This window comes from Arachis ipaensis, chromosome B3, assembly GCF_059453495.1.
Source record: "Arachis ipaensis isolate K30076 ecotype BB chromosome B3, ASM5945349v1, whole genome shotgun sequence".
Classification (NCBI taxonomy): domain Eukaryota; kingdom Viridiplantae; phylum Streptophyta; class Magnoliopsida; order Fabales; family Fabaceae; genus Arachis; species Arachis ipaensis.
This window is the reverse complement of record NC_142438.1, coordinates 44,691,522-44,706,327: the sequence shown is the minus strand read 5'-3', so window position 1 is coordinate 44,706,327 and position 14,806 is coordinate 44,691,522. Positions and strand designations below refer to the sequence as shown.

The 14,806-nt window shown below is 30.3% G+C and overlaps 1 protein-coding gene across 3 annotated transcripts; it reads left to right on the top strand.

The window, feature by feature from the left end:
• The first annotated feature begins 6,778 nt into the window (after positions 1 to 6,778).
• On the top strand, positions 6,779 to 10,694 carry LOC107630424 (serine/threonine protein phosphatase 2A 57 kDa regulatory subunit B' kappa isoform). 3 transcript variants are annotated; one of them, XM_088507953.1, is made up of 3 exons: positions 6,779 to 7,320; positions 8,436 to 9,632; positions 9,806 to 10,694. In XM_088507953.1, the coding sequence occupies exons 2-3, from the start codon at positions 8,472 to 8,474 to the stop codon at positions 10,187 to 10,189; spliced, it is 1,545 nt and encodes a 514-aa protein (XP_088364079.1). In that variant the 5' UTR covers positions 6,779 to 7,320; positions 8,436 to 8,471; the 3' UTR covers positions 10,190 to 10,694. The 3 variants fall into 3 exon arrangements, with proteins under 3 accessions (XP_088364079.1, XP_016189027.1, XP_016189028.1); XM_016333541.3 differs by having other exon boundaries at positions 6,814 to 8,076; XM_016333542.3 differs by having other exon boundaries at positions 6,961 to 7,815.
• Positions 10,695 to 14,806: the final 4,112 nt, after the last annotated feature.

Here is a 14,806-nt window from a genome sequence, read left to right as displayed (position 1 = left end):
ATGTTAATGAGTCCAAGGATGATTTGTAACGATTTTTAAAAATCGTTTATGGTTCGTTTTGAATTTATAAGTTTGTAAAAATGTAGATTTTTCAGAATTTGAATTAAAATACAAAATCTGAATTTCTATTTTTTTTGGTTTTAGTTCTTTTGATATTTTATTTGAATCCAAATGAGAATATTTTCTTATTGATATTTATGTTTTAAAGTTAATATAAAATAAATACAATAAGCTGTATAAGTAGTATCATATTACTATGTGTATGCTGTATATATAATAGTACTAAATCGAATCAGATTAATTCGATTTAATAAGTGATCAAGTTAAATCAAAATAATCTAATTCGATTTACTAGGTGACAAGCTAAATCGAAATAACCTAATTCGATTTATATTGTATCGAATTTCATTCATTCATAAATCAAAATTATCTATTTCGATTTGTCTTTATTCTTTTTAATTCGAATGATATTGATTCGATTTAGTACTAGAGAAGCTAAATCAAATTTGATCAATTCGATTTACATATATTTATGTAGGGGGACATGTACATAACGTTTTTTGATTTGAGACTTTTATGTAATATGAAATCTCATTTGGTTTATTAATGTTTTTTACCTTAAATTCTTTTATATTAAAATTTATAATGATTAATCAAATTATTGAAATTTAATTATTTTTTTAATAAAAAAATAAAACTAGGACTCATATTATATTTGTACAAATAACAATGCTAAAAAATTTATGCAAGATCAATAGTTTAGAGCCAATTATAAATTTCTTGTAGAGCCACATTTTTTTTTTGTCGTACTTAGGATATAAATGAGATATATATTAAAATTTTTTTAGTCAATTTCTTTTAAAGTGTAAATGAGATACTTATATATATCTATTTAGTTTTCATGATAGACTATTAGATAACTAACTGAGTTTTGTTAGGGAGACAATGAAAAATTTTGACAATATGAACAATGGACTAATTTATTGGCCTACAGTGGATTAAAAATTAAAAACACCTCCTAAACTCTAATAACAAAAAACTTTTACTCCCTACTCTCAAATTTTAACCATTTTCTACCCACTACCAAATTCTCCAAAATATATGACAAAATAACTATCAAATTTCAAATTTCAAAATTTAAATCTCCCAATTTCAAATTTCAAATTTTAACAATGTGACCCCCCACAGCCCCAACAGTGCTATAACCTTTCCCAGCAGCCCCAACAGCGCCATGAACCCTCTCCCCCAATTAAAATAACCATCTGATTACATATAAAATTGATCACCCCTCAAAATGTTTAGTATTTATGCTTCAACCAAATCCAATAAAATAATCATCCAAATACTCATTAAAACAACTATCTGCATATCTACTGCATTGAACATTCAAATTATTTTAATTGTACTTACGTAAATAATTATCTGCATTAGGTATAAAAATAACCATCTGCCGACCTACTGTAATGAACATGCGCTTAAAAAAAACTTTCACTTTTGTACCTGGTTGGTCTCTTGTGGGAGTTGTAAAGCACAATTGCCATTTGAAGGAATATAATCATCAATGATTATTGACGATAGTGTAGCAAAATTTTCTTTACCCATCGTGCTTGTGTGAGGAGAAGAAAGGGGCTTCCTATTCTCGGATTTGCTACCACGGTGTGCCAATGGGGGTTCAGCGGTAACCGGTTGTGACTGCAGCGGAATCCAAGGGGTGCAGCGTTGAACGGTTGTCGGTTGCGCGGTAACCGAACGTGGCCGCAGCGACGGAGAAGAAAGGAAGGGTCTGCCAAAGGATACGATACGCCAACGGAAAGACCAGGTAAAGTTTTGGTCGGGTAGAACCACGCGGCAGCAGCAAAACGGTCGGCCGGGAGTTGCTGTGACGTCAATGTCGAGCACTGATGGGTGGGAGGTTTTGATGAGATGTTGAGTAACAGTACGTATTTAAACGTTTAATTGCTAATCCTAGTTTTTAAAAATTTAAAATTTGAAATTAATAAAATATCTAATTATTAATTATTTAATTTTTCTATTTTAACCAATTGTTCAGCTTGTTCACAATAATCATTGTTTTTCTATACTTTCTCTAACCGAAAAGAAAATATTTATAGTTTATTTTGGATTATTTTAAAAAGTAAAATCCATTTACATAATTCATCTAAATTTTATGTTTTAACAATTTTATAATAAAAAATATTAAATATTTATTATTTTAATTAATTTTATATTTAATATTATTATTTCAGACATTAATAAACTTTTTTTTAATATTTTGTTTATATTATTTTATTTATTATTTATAGTGTAAATGAGATATATGTATATATATCTTGTTTTTATTATAACTAGAATAAATAATATTATATAAATTAATAAATATTCTTACAGTAATATATTTCGATAAATAAAATATTTAATTTATTTAGTTAAAAGAATTTCTCAAAATTTTTATTATTATAATAAACTATTGTTTGAATAAATTTAAAATGTATTTAAAATTTGATTAATATGATGAATTTATTAAAATGATTTAATAAATAATTACTTTTTTCACGGATGAATTTCTCTCAAACTTGATTTGATATTTAAAATTATTTTATTTTAATTTAATCTTTTTTTTTATTTAAAAAAATTAGTCTCCAATTCTCAATAATTGACACATAAAAATAGGAAAATAGATCCTTTCTAATTTTTTTAACACTTGAGAGAATAAAGTGTGATCACTCACCTTTAATTTCATAAGTGGGACCAAAAATAAAGAGGAAAGAGAAAACAATAAAGGGTGAAATTAAATACTAGACACCAGGCTCAGGATTCGGTGGTTCCAGAACGTTTGGACCATTAAATGGTCCCATAACAAAATATGTTTTTTAAGTTTTTTTAATAACTGTTAAATAGTACTTTTTTAAATTTAATTACAAATTAACCCTATATATTTTATTTAATTATAAAAACGATTTTTTATTTTATAAATAATTATTTTATCATAAATCTATCATGTTTATTAACAATCAAGAATAAAAACAATAACGAATTAGATCTTCCATTGATCCTAATAAATTTTTTGGCTATTCCAATCGATTAAAAGATTAAATTTGATCCGTCACATTCGTGAGGAATCATAAAATCGTGTTTCCTTGAAAACCAATCGATTGAATTATAACTCAATCGACTGGATTATAGTTTACCACTAAACAATCGATTGAAAATTGCTGGGCATCATGGTTTTCGCAAAAATCAATCGATTGATCATATTACCCAATCGATTGAATGATGACTAAAAATGTGTGTTTCTTACAATTCAATCGATTGTTTGGAATTTCCAATCGATTGAATACTTCAAAACAACCTGGGTCTCACAATTCAATCGATTGCTTTTGATACCCAATCGATTGAATTCATGAAAACAATATGGACATGCCAAATTCCCAATCGATTGAAATTTGTACTACGCCTATTTCAATCTTGTTATCATTTTTAGAAATTATCTTGTTATTCATCTATCTTATCTTTAAAATTCTATCTTCAATTTTTGTGATTTTATTTTTATTTAGATACTCTAATCTTATCTTTTCCTTAATATTAACATTATAAATTGGTGAATAATCCATCACCAATTATTCAATCCCACCATTGAAATTGTGTATCATTTTCTTTGATTATAAAATATTTCATTGTTTTTCTTTGGAACATCCATCTACTCAATATCCAATTTTTTTTTAATTTTTTATCCGTCTATTTAATATCCACTATTTCTTCATCGTTACCGTTGCAGCAATCAGCAAAGGTTCAATCAAGTTTTTCATTGTAGTGTTCAGAAAATAAACCATCATTTTGATTACAAAATCGATACCAGTGAATAGAATCTCTAATTTTGCAATTATTTGTTTCGATACTTTATTCGTGAAATTGATTGTGTAGTGAAAAAATATTTTTTTATCTTTTATTAATTAACCGACATTGAAAAATACTAAAAAGTAAATAGATGTTATTATTTTTTATTATTAATTAGCTAGCAATCAGGGATCGACCTAGAGGAGGCGAGTAGTGGCCTGGATACCCAAAATTTTAAGAAACTATACTTATCTATAACAATATATAATGTCTATAACAATATATAATGGGAATACAGAGGGTTTGGTGTCCAATATTTTTTCCCATTTTACCCCTATATTTATAATCTAAAACTACATACTCAATCACGTACTCACGTTATGTAAATTTTGCATTAACCCATGACAGAATGATGTAACTGCTTCACTTAAAAAAATTGCTCACTCTCAATTGTAAGATTATAAAAATGGCTCCACTTACACTATAGTTTAAACAAGGTAATTTTTTTTAATTAAATGTACAAAGAATAATTTTTCTCTTTAAATTATTATCATACTATTTTAATAATATACTCTTGATGCTTATATGTAATATATAATGATAATTAGTGTCTAAATTTAAATTCCAATATTACTCTTAAAGAGAGATTTATTATTAAAAAAATTCTTTTGTCAATTTCGTTAAATAAAAAAATTTCTACCCATTTTTCCACGGTAACCTTGTTAAGATATTCTTATTGGATGTAAATTATTGTTACAAATATTTTTATTAAGATATGTTTTGAAGGAATAAAAATAAAATAGTTCAATAAGGATAATTTTTTAAAAAAATAAATTTACACTAATAATTTTTCTCTTCAAATTATTAACGTATTTTTCTAATATACTCTAAATACCTACACAATATATAATATCAATTAGCGTTTAAATTTATGTTCCAATATCATTTTAAAAATAATATTTATTCATCTAAGTCATAGAGTGTCTTGAAAAATTATATTTAAATAATTTTTTTATCTTTTAACTTTTTTATATTTTTAGATTAAAAATTTTGTATTTTTTTTATTCAAGGTTTATTTTTATATTTTATTTTAATTCTCTTATTCAAAACTATTAATATGAATTTTTATTTTGTAGGATAAATAAAAAGATGAAATTTTTTTAATAAATTAAATTATTGAAAAACTTACTTATTATAAAAGAAGTTAAGTATATTTCTTGATTATAAGAATACATATAATTCACTTTTGAATGTAATCAAAATAAATATAAATTTATTCAATTTTTTAAAATTTACATTAATTATTAAAATTATAACATAATGAATGTGATCCTATACAAATATAAAAATAATTTTATAATTATTTTTTTTGTTAGGAGAAAATATGACTTAATAAGCATAAAGTCTAATTTAAACAACTATAAATAAGTAAAATAAGTAACAAAAAACAAACATAAAATTTAATTTTTTTTGTTATTTGGTATAAAAATAAATATAATAAAATAAATCATTGTTCTCATACATAATGACATAAAATTTGACATTATCCCTTTCTAGCACACTTCAATCTATTGAATTTGGCATGTCCATATTGTTTTCATGAATTCAATCGATTGGGTATCAAAAGCAATCGATTGAATTATGAGACCCAGGTTGTTTTGAAGCATTCAATCGATTGGAAATTCTAAACAATCGATTGAATTGTAAGAAATACACATTTTTAGTCATCGCTCAATCGATTGGGTAATATGACCAATCGATTGATTTTTGCGAAAATCATGCTGTCTAGCAATTTTCAATCGATTGTTTAGTGGTAAACTGTAATCCAATCGATTGAGTTATAATTCAATCGATTTGTTTGATAGTCCAATCGATTGGTTTTCAAAAAAACACGATTTTATGATTCCTCACGAATGTGACGGATCAAATTTAATCTTTTAATCGATTGGAATAGCCAAAAAATTTATTAGGATCAATGGAAGATCTAATTCGTTATTGTTTTTGTTCTTGATTGTTAATAAACATGATAGATTTATGATAAAATAATTATTTATAAAATAAAAAATTATTTTTATAATTAAATAAAATATATGGGATTAATTTGTAATTAAATTTAAAAAAAAAGACTATTTAACAGTTATTAAAAAAACTTAAAAAACATGTTTTGTTATGGGACCATTTAATGGTCCAAATGTTCTGGACCACCAAATTCTGAGCCTAGACACCATCTATTTTTTTTTTTCTACTAAAGAGTGGAAGGATTCATTCCCTAAAAACAGCATGTTATGTTAATTTTTTTAATAAGCACTATAAAATTTCCCAAAAGTAATAAGTGAGACTGACTCTAGGAATGCGTTTTGCGCCATTTAGCAACTTTCGAATTCACATAACGAAGAAATAAATAATTTGATCGATAACGTACAAAAACTCATTAGTAGAACTTGGGAGATTCAATTGGAACTAGATCTACAAAGATAAATGTGATAGCCACCATGGTTAGAAAAAATGCGTTTAGCAATAACTATTGAGAACAGTTACAACTTTGGCAAGTATTGCAAGACTCTCTTTAACTTGATGTAGTAGGATCGAGAATGTGTACCCCTATTCTTAGGGCCTTTCTTTGTTTCTTCCTTTTCTTTTCCATTGTTAAGTTAAAATATAAAAAAAAAATAATAAAAATAAACATAAGGCTACTTTAGAGTTTAGACACGAAAATTATGTGTTGCTCACAAATGAATAATTAACTGCAAAGAAATTAGTTACCATATTCGATCCTCAACCTTTTTTAAACATAAAAAAGATATATATAAATTTTCTCACAAATATATGAATTTTGTAACCAAAAAAAGAAAATACCGTACCAATTTCTCACAATTTTCTTTAAGAAATAAAAAATAGATTTATAATTCTTATAGAAACAGCAGTGTAGCGATGAGGAATTGTCATCTTAAAATCGTGAATGAAGAGTTGAATGAATTCAACATAAATATGATTGTTGTATATGAAAGGTAAAGTTTGGGGTTCGGTGGTGACTGGACTGTTGCACTACCTGCGGTTGTGTGAATAACACATAACAAAACACTTACATTAACATTAACATTAAAAACATTAACATGTGGCAATGGCATCGCTTATTCTCTTGAATCGAGGAAAGCAGCAATCCTTGCTTGCTTGCTTCCTTCCAGTTTTCTGACCAAACTGTCTCCATTCATTCACTCATTCATTCATTCATCCAAATCAAAATGCTCACTCGCTTTCTCTAATCTTTCCCATTCTTTCTAACAGATCAACTCCATTTTCTCTCTCTCTTTCTCTTCCTTCAGCCTGTGACTCTTCTTCTTCTTCTTCTTCTTCTTCTTCTATGTCACCTATCAAAGTTGCTGCTTTTCTATGCAAGCCACTTAAAGCTAAAAGCTTTCTTTGACTAGCTCTCTATTCTTGCTCCTTATTAGGTGGGTTTGCTTGCTTTTCCATCACAAACTTCAGGTTCGTCTCTTTTTTCTGCTCAACACACTCTTTCAGCTCTCAACTACTGTTCTTAAATGTGCTAATTTTATTGTTTTTCTTTTTAACCCTTTTTTCTTAGGAGTCTCCCTAGATTTTAGCTCAGTTATTAGATGCTAAAGTGTTCTTTTTTCTTTTTTTTTTTTTTCCTTCTGGTTATGATCATGTAAGGAACATGCTCTTTAATCGCTGCTCAAGTGGCTGAGTTTTGTTTTATTTTTTAATGATTTTTTTAGAATATGTTCCTCTATTTTTCAGACCCAGATCTCGGTTTTTCCCAACCCATTATTGCTTCAACTTAAAGTTTTTAACTTTATGTTCATTATTGGCTTTGCTTAATTCTTGCTAGTACTGGGTCGTTTCCATTTTGCTTTTATTTTTGGAATCTTTGCTTCTCTCCTTTCTCATCATTTGATTCCAAAGTTCCTTTTCTGAAGAACTTGTTCTGGCTACTGTAACAGGAAATGACTGGTTTTGGTATGCTCCAACAGCTTTGTGTTACTTAATTGTTGCTGATGTTTGTTCTGTATATAAAATAAAGAAAATCGTTGTTTGTATTTGAAAATAACTAAGATTCATCCCAATGTACTGAATTCTGTGATAATTCTTGGGAAAATTTCATAGATAGTTGGTAGATCTGGCTGCAACTTGCTTCTTACTGTTCACAAAGGACATCTCAAAAGCTATACTGGAATAAGTATCTTTTGAGTATCTTCAGTTCCTTTATCACATACCCTTGTTAGTGTTCATCTCTTGATCTTTTCTCTCACTTCATATATCTATTTATTGCATTATTCTTTAGATTATTGGTGCTATTGTATCTGTTGTCTTCATCCTTGTTCTGAAATTCTTCTTTCTTGCACAGGATTAGTAATTTTGTACAGTTTTTTTCTTTGGTTCTTATCTTTTTTGTGCTGTGGTATAGTTGCCTTTCCATTTTTTATTTTTGGCTTTTGTGATGAGTTGTTACATTAATTTTTGCTGATTCTGTGATTCATTGGGAAAACAACTTGAAGAGTACATGGGATTTGAGCTTTTTCACATACTGCAAGATTTGTTCTATTATGTTTTAATTGAGAGTGATATGTTGCTTGCAGGTGTTCTCTTCTAGCTAGGCTTGCAGTGTTGCCACCATGATAAAGCAAATTCTTAGCAAATTACCGAAGAAGGTTCCGAAATCTGATTCGTCAGACTCTGGGAGGAGTGAATCCGGGAATACTACTACTTTTGGGAATGTCTTTCAATGCACAAATGTTGGAAGTACCATTTCAAGCAAATTAAATGTTGTGAAGCGGGTGTCTTCGGTTGTTTTCCCTGCGAGCATGAATACTGGAGTGGAGGCAATTGACCCTTCTCTATCCTTCAAAGACGTGTCGAATACACAGAAGCAAAGCCTGTTTATTAGTAAGTTGAACCTTTGCTGCAAAGTGTATGATATGACTGATCCTGATAAGAACTGCACCGAGCAAGATCAAAAGCGTCAAACCTTGTTAGAGCTAGCTGATTTTGTATCTTCTGGATCTGTGAAGTTTACAGAACCAACAATTGCTGCACTGTGTAAAATGTGTGCAGCTAATTTGTTCAGGGTTTTTCCACCCAAGTTTCGTACAAGTACTACCGGTGGCGAAACAGAAGATGATGAGCCTATGTTTGATCCTGCTTGGTCTCACCTGCAAATAGTTTATGATCTACTCCTTCAGTTCATCAATTATAACTCACTTGATGTGAAGGTGGCAAAGGCACATGTAGATCATGCTTTTATTTTAAGACTACTTGACCTTTTTGATTCCGAGGATCCCAGAGAAAGAGACTGCTTGAAAACAATTCTGCATAGAATCTATGGGAAATTCATGCTCCACAGGTCTTTCATCCGGAAATCGGTCAGCAATATCTTCTACCGATTTGTTTTTGAGACCGAACGGCATAATGGAATTGCCGAGCTGTTGGAGATTTTTGGGAGTGTGATCAGTGGTTTCGCCCTGCCATTGAAGGAAGAGCACAAGTTATTTTTGTGGAGGGCTCTACTTCCTTTGCACAAACCGAAATCCATTGGTATTTATCATCAGCAGTTAACATATTGCATTGTACAGTTCATAGATAAGGATCAAAGACTTGCTAGCTCTGTGATAAAGGGACTTTTGAAGTACTGGCCAGTAACAAATAGCCAAAAGGAGCTAATGTTCATAAGTGAGTTGGAAGAAGTTTTGGAAATGACTAGCATGGCTGAATTTCAGAAGATTATGGTTCCGCTTTTCCGACGGTTAGGTTGCTGCCTTAATAGTTCTCATTACCAGGTAGTTTTTTGCAAACGTAGTTCTCCTTTTAGTTCAAATAATTTGCTTTACAACAGCTTCTTTTCTTAAACTCCAAGTAACTGGAACTTAATTATAAAGTCATGTATTTTCCAAATGCCTAAGCATTCAAGATGCTACTATAGTTGTAATGCTAATGTTTTTATTATAAATAGGTGGCCGAACGAGCACATCTGCTATGGAACAATGAGCACATCCTAAATCTCATCACACAGAACCGGCAGGATATCCTGCCGCTCGTCTTCTCGGCGCTTGTACATAACTCTCAAAGCCACTGGAACCAAGCGGTACTCAACTTAACTCAGAACATCAGGAAGATGCTGTCTCAGATGGACGAGGACCTCGTACTCGCCTGCCAGCGCAAGTTTGAGGAGGACGACGCGAGGTCAAGTGCCGTGGCCGAGAGGCGAAGAATAACATGGGAGCGCCTAGAGGAAGCAGCTGCCGGCATCCAATCCATAGGAGGCGGTGGCAGCGGTGGTGGTGACATTTTGGTTCCAGTAAAATCAGCTTCAACTGCATGCTCTGTGGCCTGCTGATAAAAGTCATGAACCATAATATGAGATATTATGTTAAGGTTCCTAATATTACATAGTCGTGTGGTTCTTCAGTTCTTTTTTTACTTTTACCGATGTTAAGTTATCATTGCCAAAAATGCCAGTTAGGGATTTTATGTAAAAATCATCTAGTATATACGTTTTCAAATAGAATTGTGATGAGGGGTGTTGGTATTTCACAAAAAAGAACAAAACTTTATGGTGAGTTAGGTGATATTTTTTATTTTTGGTTTGGAGGGAACATGGGGTGTATGTTGTGTAGTGTCGGTGGCTTATTCGTGCATGCAATTATTTTTGCCAGTGTCAGCACTCAGCACCCTCTTCTCTTCTCATAGCCTTAGACTCTTTATTTGGTGTTTCTTTCTCTTCTTATTACCCTTATGGCCCCCACCATTTTGCCCCCTTTACCCTGCCAATGTAACCTAAAATGTGGTGGCATTCTTACAAACTCATTGGCCATATTCAATGTGGATGCATGCCTTCAGCATCTCTCTCCTCTCTCTCTATCTATTTTTATATTCTGAATTCACTACTTGGTCTAAGCTATGTTTCTTGAAAGCTCTAGTTAGGCTTAGTGTTTTTCTCAATTGGATTTTTTTTTAATAAAAATATATGAAGGACAATAGGGGAAATGGTCTACTATTTTATTTTTGTCATTTTGCTTAAGAGAAAGTGTTGAATAAAGTTAGTGAGACCTCTTTGTCTCTCACCTACTCTGGCTGGTCTCTGAAATTTGATTATGTTATGTGAATTGCCAAAGTTGCTATTTAGTAGTTAGACCATTTCTTCGGTTGTCTTCTAATTGCTAGCCTTCTAGTAAACTATGTGTCATATACAATGTTCACATTTATACATGTCAATTAATTGATTAATGTTGTAACTTGTAAGAGCCAAGAGAATACAAATAATTAAAGAAGAATGTTAGAGGATTATTAGAATTTATTGTTTTTAGCTATCAGTTAATCATTAATGTTTAAAAATATAGGATAAAATATGTTATTGAATTATTAGACTAAAAAAAATTAAACTAAAAGAATTGAGTTGACAGCTAAGTGATGATCAAAAAATAAATTCTAATAGTCTCCTATTATTTTCTATTTTTCGTAAATAAATAAATGAATAAACTTAGTGAGGAAATTTAATTTGAATATGGAAGCAAAGGAAGTGTTGGACTCGCGTACGAGGAGGAGGGATGCTTCACTTCGTTGTGGGATCAGAGGAAGCAGAACTCGGACCCTGCTAGTTGTGTCCCTTAAAATGTAAAAAAAAAATTACCCAGAACAAAAAAAACGGAGGGTCCGAATTCCACGTTTCAGATTTCAAATTCCATCAGTTGCAAATTGGACCATGCGATTTGTGAAGCAAAATTTAATGACCAAAGAACTCGCATGGTCTGAGTTGTGTACTTTGAGTTTTTTCAATTTTTTAACACAAATCGGACCCTCTGATTTGTGTACTCTGAATTTTTTTCAACTTTTTAAACACAAATCGGAGGGTCTGTACTCCCACAATTTTAAAAAACACCAAAAATTACCATATTAAAGTATATCACTCATTTTGTTTCCATATCAAATTTTTTTTAGCCACTTAGTGAATGTAAGACTTCAAGTAAAACAGCTCTTCATTTATCAATCCAAGCACTAGCTGGTTATAACAAAAACATTATGTGCATATTAAACATTAATTACTAAATTAATATTATGTATTTATGTATAAATATATGTATTATTTTATATATTTTTAATGTATATTTTATAATTTAACATATATTTTATACGTGTGACTGAGTTTCGAAGTATATGTAGTATAGTTGGTTATAAATATATTCCGAATGGAGAAAATATAATTGAGAATTTTAAAAGCAAATCGTTACTAAAGATACAAATTAATTGATTGATTTTCTTGCCACATAAGGAGATATTATATACCACATTTCGACATTCCATGTTTAAAATGTCCAATTATACCATGGTTTAGAGTCATTGAACCAACTCAACCGGCATTGTCTCAATAAATATAACAAAAATTCTAAAACCGTTGGTTAAAGTCATATTCTTTTGTTTAATCGTATATTTCCATGAGCACTCAAAAGTCCCCAAAAAAAAATCCATAAACAGGTAAGAACATGGGGAAAAAAAAGAAAAGAAAAAGAAAAGAAAGTAGAATGGCAAAGATGAATAACTTAGTTGATAAGTTAGAAGAGAGAAAAAATGGGCATGCAAAAAAGCAGTAGTAATAAATGATTGGGGTCCCTAACCGAACCCCATATATGAATCTACCTCCCTCGGTAAGTAGTAAGTACCACATAATTAAATAAAACATTTAATTTCTTGGACTTAAGAACTGCTTGATTTCAGTTTCAGATTTAATCCTACCTCCTCTATTTTGTTCATAATTGTCACTACCTCTTTATTATTATATTAATTTTGATCCTAGCTCTTAGCTAACGTACCAAGAGATAACTTATGGACAACATATTCATAAACGCAATGAAGAAAAAAGGATGCCTTTATGTTTGATTTGTATATTTTATTTTCATTCACAAGCTTTCTATTATTGCTGTTGGCCAGTATTGTGGCATATAAATGATTTAATCTTCATCATTTTGTTCTCTTTGTACTAGACACTTAATAATTTCATATAATTCAGCATCTCTATATATGAATATCATACTAGTAATATAGTATATTTATTCATCTGAATCATATCATATGGTATTGATATTACTTGGTTTTGGTTAAGGGTTTTAAATTGAATTTCATTGGAATTTGCATTATGTGACATTATTTTACTTTGATAATAGATAAGAAAAATTAAATAATAATAATAATTACAAATGAAGATGGCAGCCTTTAGAGTATGTGACTTTTGACTTGTTGATTTACTTTTTTAATCTCTCTAATCATGTTGTTCTATATACATAAGTATAACCGGTTCTCTTTTTCATGCTTGAAAGCATGTTGATTCAAATGAATTAAGAAAGTTATTAACGCCACTAAAGATAATAATTAATAAGGGTGAAATGAACAATAGGCATGAAAAAATGAGCATATTTATAGAACTTTTCTACCAATGTGTCGGCAAAAGGAGTGCTGATTGTTGTGGAGTCAGGTGAAGCTGGAGCCCTATCTATATTGGTCTTTGATCTTTATTTTATAGGACGATCCATCAATAGAATTTTTATTTGTTTACTTTTTTCTCATTTTAGAAGTTGATCCAAATTTTTATAAACTCTTTGGTTATATCTTATGTCTATATCTTGTTTGGTGTGGGGGTAATGTAGCTACAGCTTATAATAACTTTCCGGTACAACCTATGAACAAAAAATCAATTATTTATTTATTTAATTTTTGAGTTAGTAAAGTACCCTAATGAACGAAGTAGACATGTCAATTTCGTTAGAGCATATTAAAACAACTTTTAGGTACAAGGAGGAGACATAAGTATAGTACGTCCTTTTTATTTTTTTAGTAGTGTTTGTAAATTGTAATAGCATAAATGTGTTTTTTTTTTTTTTTTTCTCTTTTGAAAAGCAGTGTGTAATGAAATAGTTGATTAAATGTGTTATAACTTGTATTTATCAGTACTTGTGTAACGAGAATAAAAAGATTAATAGAAAAATAAAATATTAGCATAGAGATGATGATAAATTAGAAGTATTGTCGATTTGTCCTTTTTGTCCTTTTGGGTGAAAATGGCCCCTAATTGTTGAGCTGTTTAAAGCTGAAGGGGATAGGAATTAGAGGACCCATTGGAGGCAGGTCTTTTGGACAGAACCCCCCATTAGGCCCCATCACCATTATCTCAATGATTTCACAAAATGACCCTCCATAATGCTCAATATTCACCTTCTGCCACTCCTCACTTTTCTTTTTTCGTTTTTCTACCCACAAACAAATATCTATATCGCCTAGAGACGCCTATTAGTTATTCCTATGTAGATTGATAGATGAAAGGGATTGAGCTAACTAGTTGACTAGATCCTTTTGTTTTGGGGAATAGTTCCTCAGCCAATAAGACCAACTTTACAAAACTAATGACACTCCCTTAAATAAATAAATAAATAATCATGAACGGCATGTTGTGAGTTGCATCACCCTGGCCCATGCGATCTCTGGCCTCTTCTTACATCAACCTTGAAAAGAAAAAAAAAAAAAAAAGTCTTGACAAAGGTAAGAAGCAGCCTTGGGCCACATAAGCAACTAGTCTAGATTCTAGGACGAAAAACACTTGGATAACACACAAGATTACCGCCTCAGTTTTAAGTGCACAGAATTAAAAAAGGTGCAGTTTTTTATGTGGACATTTTTTTATGTAGATATTTTACTCGCTTATAGGATCCACTGGACCATTACCTTTATTGTATGTACCCAAAAATAACCTGTTTATACATTTATTATACCCAAAAACAACTCTTTTGGAACATGACCCCAATGACCGTCACCAATGTATGGAGTTAATCCACTCTTGTGGATTCCAAATGGAGGTAGGTGGCAGATAACTGAATCTTACAGTGCTTACCTCCAACTTCATTAAACTTTTTGGTTAAGTTGCTAACACCAAAATCAATTAGGGGTAGCACAAATTACCAAGGAACTA

Excerpts from the sequence above, each read along its gene's own strand:
- LOC107630424 (XM_088507953.1), top strand. The coding sequence starts at position 8,472 with ATGATAAAGCAAATTCTTAGCAAATTACCGAAGAAGGTTCCGAAATCT. Across the intron at positions 9,633-9,805 it reads TTAATAGTTCTCATTACCAG|GTGGCCGAACGAGCACATCT; the intron begins GTAGTTTTTTGC and ends TATTATAAATAG.